Source organism: Malurus melanocephalus, unplaced genomic scaffold, assembly GCF_030028575.1.
Source record: "Malurus melanocephalus ecotype Western Australia unplaced genomic scaffold, MMel_1.1 scaffold_80, whole genome shotgun sequence".
NCBI lineage: Eukaryota > Metazoa > Chordata > Aves > Passeriformes > Maluridae > Malurus > Malurus melanocephalus.
The window spans coordinates 576899-585239 of NW_026623312.1; the positions used below are offsets into that span (position 1 = coordinate 576899).

Here is an 8341-nt window from a genome sequence, read left to right on the forward strand (position 1 = left end):
TTTTTTTTTTTTATTTTTTTTTTTATTTTTAACTAGATTAGCAAAATCTGCCTTAATCTCTTTTCATATAAAATAATCTGACACTTTTCTCTGAGCCATTTCTACTGTGTTAAATTAACAAAGGCAGTATTTCAGGTATGATAACTATAATTTTTTTCTATTGTTCTGGTAGGAATACTAAGTTTTAATTATGCTGCACACTGAGTGGGTTATCTCCTTATACATATCTGAAGTGATGCCTGGTTCTTCTCTTGTCCAATCACTTCATACAAATATCTGAAAATCGTTTTTCTGCTTCCCGTTTGTCCACAGTCAGCACATGGATGAGCCTTCGGGTATTGCTGTCTTACTAGGGAGCTTAGCAAAGTCCTTTATGTTATGAAAGCAATTTTTTSTCAAGTGTAATTGTCAACTCAATATTAAATTTATCAAAGAGCATTGTAAACAGCTGTAGCAGCCCACGTGCCTTTCCACATCTGTCCTCCCCACACTCAACCCCCACAATCCACAGAGATTTGCAGCAATCCTGTGTCTTTTACTCTGAGCAACACTAGGGACCTGCAGCCTCGTCAGAAAAGCAACGCTGCTTGAGAACTGGAGTTAGCATAAAGTGTCTAAATTACACTTTACTACAGGCATGGGATTGCTAACACACATTTTAACTGGCTAAACTGGTAAATGAAATGCTACACAATGTGTTTGATTTTCCACTTTTTCTTCATTGTTCCGTGATCTGAGGTAGTCAGGTGTGTGTTACCAGCCAGGGTGGCAGCCATGCAGTTTGTGTGTTCCTATCACCGTATGGATTGTTCTGCAGGTTGGGTAATGCTGCATCCTGCCAGGGAAGGCAGATTCACTTGATACTTTTCTTTGGTCATTTACTTGGGACAGCTCTGCTTCTACAGTGTCAGTGAGCAAATCTAAGGGAAGGAGAGAGTTAGAACCATTGTGCAGTAAAATTTCTGTTTTCATTGAGGTTTTTCAGAATTTTTTGAATGTACTGTGGATTTAATTCTAGGACATCGTTGGCCTTGGTTGAAAGTATTTGATATGTTTTGTAAGTTTGTGAAATGGTTTCATGTCATTGCTCCAACTTAAGGTGACCCTTTAAGATGTGTTTATGACCTTGTGTAGTATTGTCACAAACAACAGTTAAAAAAMCCCTAACTAAACAAAAAGGAAAAACCAAAAAACAAAAGCCCCAACCACAAAAAAAACCTGACCAACCCCTAGAAAAAAACATAACTGTGGCAAAATGTTTTGAGAGCATCACAATCTTCTTGAAGACTACTGAAATATGACAAAACTRTGTAAGAACTAGCCACTGCTAGAGTGTCTGCAATGAAAACCACTCCCTTGAGGTGTTCCAGCTTGAAAAATCACACAGCTACATTGCTTGTAGCTTGCTGCTTTCTAAATCATTATCTTTAGTCTGCTATCCTTACCCAGGCACAGGGAAGTAGCACACATCTACTACTGCAGGAGGATTTGTGTTGTTACTATTTGAGAATTATCTGTGCTTATTATCTAATTAGTTTTCCAATCTTGCCAATCTTTAAATATCCATCAAGACGAAGGTTACATCCTTCTTCATGTTTCCCACATGCTGTCATCTTCTTGTGAGCTTTTCAGTGTTATTGCAGGATGCCATCAGCCAAGTGTGTGGCATTTTRCTGCACTACATCAGAAAATAGGCTTCTGTCTAGTCTAATAGTGAAAGRTTTCAATTCTCAAGTCACTGGAGCATTGTTTCACCATCAAGCCAACTTTTTTGCATTTAAATGAGAAATTTACAGAGAGAACCCTGGATTTGAGTTGGCGGTCTTCTCTCTGGTGAGACTCTGGTGGAAGCAGGTTTTTAGCAAGTCTGATGTTAGCCTGGGCCACTACAATAYAGTTTTTGTATCCACAAAAGAAAGATTAAAGATATAATGCCTCTATTACACATTTTCTGTGCCAAAATAAGGTGGAACTTGCAACAAGGACATCCCTGTCAACTAATAGTACAGAAAAGGAAATTTCTTCCATATATGTGATCCTCCTTTCCCTTCAAGTTTATTTTCCTCRATCATTTGAGGGAAAGCACCTTTTCTTCTATCTTTTAATTTTTGTGAGAGACACACACAAGTTACCAATCACTGAGAGCACTTACTGTGTCACAGCTGTGCTTTGTAGACCTAAACCAGCCCAACATGTCTAAGTGACTGGCCCCTTACAGCTCTGAGCTGTATCTTGCCCTCTCTACAGTTACTATTCTTCTCCAGCCCTGCCGGGGCATTCACTGCCTAGAGGCAGTTGCAATTTCAGACTTGGAGTCTGGATGGCAGTCTAAAATATTTTTACATCCTGATGAGTCAGGTAAAAGACATGAGATGCATAACTGTGTCAGGAAAAGTTTACCCTGTGGTTGAATGCCATATGGATCTGTACTCACTTGGACAAAGGACTGGTATTTGAGGCATTCTCATCCTAGTTCTCCTAACTGATCTCCAGCCAACAATTTTAACTTTGTGCCTCTGCCTTTACCTCTTCTGAGACTTCAGTAAGTGCTAAGCATTGGTAATTYATAGAACTGTCACTAATGGGAACAACGACAACACAACCTTTTGCAAAACACGTATTTTATATAATATAGGGTTTGCTAACCATGGCACAAAAGCATTTTTGTATATCCTGTACTGGTTACCTTGCTTAGTTAGCTGGTTTCTTTCATGAGGAACCAGYCTTGACCTGCTGTTTTCTACACTGGACTTCGTAACAGTATCACTAACTCTGCAACTTGTTTTCTAATCAAGCTCATGATATTAATGATATTGGTTGAAAAATAATTTCCTTTCAAGTTGCCAAATCCATTCCCTTTGGTCATCTTCAAGAAGGTAAATACTGAATATTCAGCATGTTTTCTACTGGGAAGATCTGTTTAATTCAAAACTCCCTAGAAAAGTGTTTGAAACCAACATATATGAACATAACAATGTGATCCATGTGTTTTGTGTACATTAAGTATTCATGAAGCAACTGTGTGCTTTATTTTAAATTGAGTTTGATAGATGGCTGTGTCAATACTTGTGCCCAGGTTATTTAAAAATCAAGTAAAACTTGAATTTTTAGGGCATTCCATGGTTGCCTATGTGTCTTATTTACATTACACAAAGGAGCAAAGCCTTCAGAAACAGATTCATTTGACACCACCATCTGGTAGAAACAGGTGTAGTACCAATTAAAATCCACTTGAGGATACAGCTTCCCCAGATTAAGTATTTTATCTTGTAGTAGGAGGTTGTCAGTGTAAGCTTTGTATTTCCAGTGCACATCTGTACCAGTTTCCTTTCTCACCAGAAAATCACCAGAGAGCAGCAGCACATGATGTAAGCTGTCAAACCAAACACACAAACACTGAACCTGTGTGGCAGACACTCTCTCCTTAACGTGTCTGATTTTTCTCCTGTTTTTGTTCTCCAGAGTAAGAGTTGTGGGCTGACTTTGGCTGRACACCAGGTGCCCACCAAGCTGTTCCACACTCCCCTCCTTAATAGGATGGGGGAGGGGGAGAAAATTAGATGGAAAAAATCCTAGTGGGTCAAGATAAARGAGTTTAATAAAGCAGAAGCAAAAGAAAAAAAAATCCCAAACCTGAAAGATTTATTTTCAACTTCCCATCAGCACATGATRCCCACCCAATTCCTGAGAAGTAGGGCTTTAGTGCAGATAGTACGTTATTCCAGAACATGAACAAAAGAATAAACCCTYCCTTCCTTATTCCTTTCTCTCCCATTTTTATTGTTGAGCATAATCTTACGGTCTGATGTTTTTTTCAAGGGTACAATTCAGTTAGCCAGTCACACAAAATAAAAGGCAGTCCTAATGTTTAACACCATACTTCACATTTACCAGCATTATTATTTAAGAAATCTGTGACCTTTGCATCCACCTATTCCTCTCTCTATCCCACTTTTCCCCTGTACCATAAAACCTGTATTACACATTAAAGCTTGGGGTTCTACATTTTTTTCAGTTGAAAGATAATTAACATTTTAGATACCCATCCAAATCTGGCTAAATTTAAAAAAGCTACTCCTATTGTTCTTACACTTCCGAGAACAAATGCCTATGAGCAAAAYTCCTCAACAGATGGTATCGTCAGGGAATGTAATCCCTAAAAAAACCCCTAAACTTTCAAGTGCATCCAATAATTACATGCTGGATCACTAAAAATTAATTAGTYTTGTCTAAACCTCCTATTCCTCTTGACAAACCAAAAACAACCTTACACTTAGAATTTGTGTAAGTAGCATACTTATATTCAGTACTGAAAAAATCAGACATTGCAAGATAAATYAATTTTATCAGAAGACCAAAGGCTGAAATTTTGTATGTTAAGWGTTCCTGAAAAAATAAGCAGCAATTCCAATTATCAAGAGTATTGCACTCCAAGTCAAGTTAAAGTACTATATGATGTAGCTGGTCAAGGTGATAATCATAAAACAAGCTTGCTGTTCTCCATGTTAGAAAAACACCTTTCCTGCTATTTTTAAACCCAGATTTGCTGTATTTCTACTTTTTAATTTTCTACTTTTGCTCACCACCATACAAATCTCAGCCAGCCCTATCTCTAAATACTACAGGTGGCCGGCCATGGTTTAAGTCATCATATCCCAAACACTTAGCAAATCCTAGGATTTGTTTCATACARAGGGGTGCATTGGTATCCCAACAGTAACACAGAGGAAGTAAAATAGAAGCAACTCGTACTAAAGCTTGGGAAACACAGAAATTCTGAGAACAGAAACATAAATCTTTATTTTTTATCTACATAAACATTACTAGGCATTGCCACAATGCAGTCAAATACACTTCACTTGTGTATTCACATTTACTACATGAAGGCTTAATGGTCCATTTTTTATAGTTTTTTGTTTCTTAGGGAGGAGTGTCGCACAGAAGTCATTCCGCTCAGCTGGTTCTAACAATTGTACTAGGGAAAAAAAGGAACAGAATGTGAGACTAGACACATGTAGCACACAACTCTTTTCAGGAACATCCCCTAAATCCCCAGGACTGATACAAAATTACAATGATCAGCTTTTCCTCATCCCTTGGGGAAAGAAGAAAAAGCATAAAATGTGCAAATGTAGTTTTTAAAGACCTGGCGTGCAAGAGAGGCTCTTTGCCCACCTAAGTGAGAATTCAGATTGTAACCACAAACTGGTGGAAGTAATAACACTTTGTAGTACTAATCATGCATACAATATGACTGCATTATAAAACAGTCTGAGAATAGTAAGCCAATAATACACAATATTTACTAATGTTATATTGGCAGCTGGGTTACTGGATACATTACTAATAAGGGCTTGCACAAACATTTCTCTTTCCAGGGTTGAAGAGGTTCACACAAAGAGTGCCCACCCTACCCTTCAGCACTGCAAAAGTCCCCAGTGTCTGTGGTGTTAAATGTCTGGATGAATTTCACGGGCTCATGTCCTACCAGCAGCAGTGGTAAAGCATTCAGTTAATCTCTGTTGCTCAAGTAAACTTTCACATTGCATTGATGAAACTTTTTGATGTAAGTATTTTCAAGTACCCAACTTGAAGTTTTATCACTTCACTGAATATCTGGGTTTTTTTCCCTCAGRAAAAAAAAAAAAAAAAGCAAAGCCAGAAATGAAAACTCCAGTGATGTAGCACTGGATCATTGTTTAACTATTGACTTAAAAGTTTTATGGCTTCAAAAACTTGGATGACTTGTCACACCCTTGGGTATGTAGATACACAAATCACAGTTTCAGCAACAAAGAAAGATTTGATAATGCTTCTACTTTTTATTAATGCCTTGTTTGTACTAATGAATTTTGGGCTGACTACACTAGTCAACTTTTCAATGGTGTTGGCTTTTTCAAGCCTTTACAGCAAAGCACTATTTGGCATACAAGGTTCAAACCTTTCATATTTTTTTACCAGTCTTTTAACATTTCCAATCCTTGTGTTTAGAACTGCTGCACAATATCACATCCCTAAAAGCAAACATGAAAATGCATGTCTTTGTTTTGGACACAGACAGTGCATACTGGCTGAACAAGCCACCCATACCAAACCTTCTACTTTATAGTTTCCACTTTGCTCTTGGTGATAAGAATACAGCCATCAAGCTGATCTCATTCCCACTGTTTCAGCTCTAATTTCTGCTCTAAAGTCATTATGCCAAACTTCCTTTTCAGCAGAAAGTCTGCTTCATTTTAGGAGTAAGCTACAGGACAGAGTTGCACAAGGAATTATTTTTACTCACAGCTGTGCAGTCTGCACCTGGTGGCTTTTTCCTACATACCCTTCTCATGCTCAGAGGCTTTCACCACACAGGGCTATCTCTGGGAGATGCTCAACTTCCAGTAAAACACACTAGAAACCTGTAAGAAACATTCCTAGCATTAAGGATTCTGGCAAGAATCTGACATTATCAAAGTATACTTTACACTTTCATAAGTGCATCAGGGAAAGCCCAGAAAAAAGTAAACAACTTATTAGTCAATACTGACTAGTGACTTGCTTATACAAAATCATGATAGACAGGACAGCTAAAGAAAGCTAAAAGTGGCCATTCAAATTTTAGTTTTTCTTCTTCTAATAACTGTAAGATACTTAATTTTAAAAGACACAAGTATAAAATCCATTGCATAGCTGCTCAATGATACAATTTCAACAGGTTTGYGGTTTTTTGTCCTTGCAAAAACAGAGGGGAGGAAGGTACACAACCAGCTTCCTAAAAGTTTGTGTAAGAATTTATGTTTGCCTTTTTTGACACCACAACCATTCTGGACAGGAATGAATGGGCAACACAAAGGCCAAAATTTAAGCATTGGAACTCATTACGTCTGCAAAATTAAATTCACATCTTATGAAAAGAGAGCAATTCATCAGTTGACAAATACTTCAAAATTCACAATTAAGTATTGCGTTATATAAAGAAACCATTTAATAAGAAAAGCCAAGCACACCATGCGCTTGGGRTATTTTTCGGTCATGTTGGTGCATGCTCCGGCCACTGACCCACTTCCATTGCTTTCATCTGAAAAAAAAAGCCCAAACCAAACGGGGGTGGGAGGGGGTAAGATACATTTGGAAGAGACAGAGATACACGAAGAGTACAAGGAGTCTAACCGGACGTAATTGAGGTAATTGCTCAAATTCCGAGGACACACAGCCCCAATCACCACAACCCAACGCTACAGCGCCTCGACGGACCCACCTCCCGCTGCTCACGGCGTGCCTCCCGCGGGCTGAACCATCCCGCCCACACGGGGGGAAACACGCCGTGCGCCGCCTCCTCCCGCAGCGCAGAGGCCACGTACTGAGTCTGCCGCGGAAGCGAAGCTATAGTCTCCGGTGTCCAAACAGAAGGAGTCCTGAGCGGGCAAATCTGCCCCGGAAAGGCGCTGGGATGCGGAGCAGCACCGACCGTCACCCCCTACGCGAGCGCGGCGATGGAGGCGCCCCAGGGAGCAGACGGCGTGCCGCAAGCCGGTCTTGTGCGCATGTGCAGTGTGGTGCCCGCGGTGTGCTGGGGCTCTGGACCSGGAGCTCTGGGTGTTTCCTGTTACTTGTGGGAGCTTCCCGCGATCTCCGGGCACTCTTGGAAGCTCCCGCTGTTCTCCGGGCCCTTGCGGTGAGGGGGCTGCGGCGGGGTATTTCTCGAAGTTCCCTGTGRCCTTAACGCGGGCACATCGTGGTGAGGTGACTGCATGTAAACACCCTCATCTCCTGTGCCCCTCTCGATCGCAGTGTCGTCAGGTTGACTTGTCTGTCCCCAAGCTGAATTCTCCATGCCTTTTGTAAATATAACCAGCTTGTACAGTGGAAGTTGCTTAATAAAGGGGTGTTTCAGGAACTGCGGAATATTACATCATGAAATAAATATGCATTAGGGGAGCGGAAAATACGCGTTAGGAAGCTTCATGTGACTCTTTGCTGTGTAAAAGCTGTAACCTGTACTTAGGTGTGTTTGATTTGTGGAAACCTCGCAGAAGAAGAAATGTGTGCTTTTTAAACCTGGCTCTGTGTCTGTTTAGAGAGCCAAAATGGGCTACATCGATTCCAGCAGTGTCCTGCTCTTTGCTACCACCAGAGCACATGGAGAGGAACCAGCCTCAGTTCACACTGCAGAGTTGGCAGTCCTCGATGTTTAAGGCTTGTTTGGTGGTAGAAGCCCACTCTGAGTGCACAGTTCCCACATTTCCTGACCCTGCAAATGGTAGCTTTCACACATGTAAAATACTATGAGAAGGGGAAACTAGAGAGGCAGGTACACCAGCAGGATAAACTGGCACTGTACCTAGGTAAGAGCAGG

The 8341-nt window shown here is 40.4% G+C and overlaps 1 protein-coding gene, 1 long non-coding RNA gene and 1 other non-coding gene across 3 annotated transcripts in view; 1 reads left to right on the forward strand and 2 right to left on the reverse strand.

The window, feature by feature from the left end:
• EPB41L4A (erythrocyte membrane protein band 4.1 like 4A) overlaps nt 1–6292 on the forward strand; it is a 116302-nt gene extending 110010 nt beyond the window's left edge. Inside the window, exon 23 of the mRNA XM_057367507.1 lies at nt 5379–6292. Within this exon, the coding sequence (XP_057223490.1) occupies nt 5379–5384 (6 nt within the window). The 3' untranslated portion in view covers nt 5385–6292. The remainder of the gene's footprint in view (nt 1–5378) is intronic.
• On the reverse strand, nt 3754–7218 carry LOC130574333 (uncharacterized). The gene is made up of 3 exons (XR_008965424.1): nt 7156–7218; nt 6326–6404; nt 3754–4975 (listed from the first exon to the last, which is right to left on the reverse strand). It is a non-coding gene; the product is annotated as an uncharacterized LOC130574333 (long non-coding RNA).
• Nucleotides 6711–6841, reverse strand: LOC130574349 (small nucleolar RNA SNORA13). The gene has a single exon (XR_008965428.1). It is a non-coding gene; the product is annotated as a small nucleolar RNA SNORA13 (small nucleolar RNA).
• Nucleotides 7219–8341: the final 1123 nt, after the last annotated feature.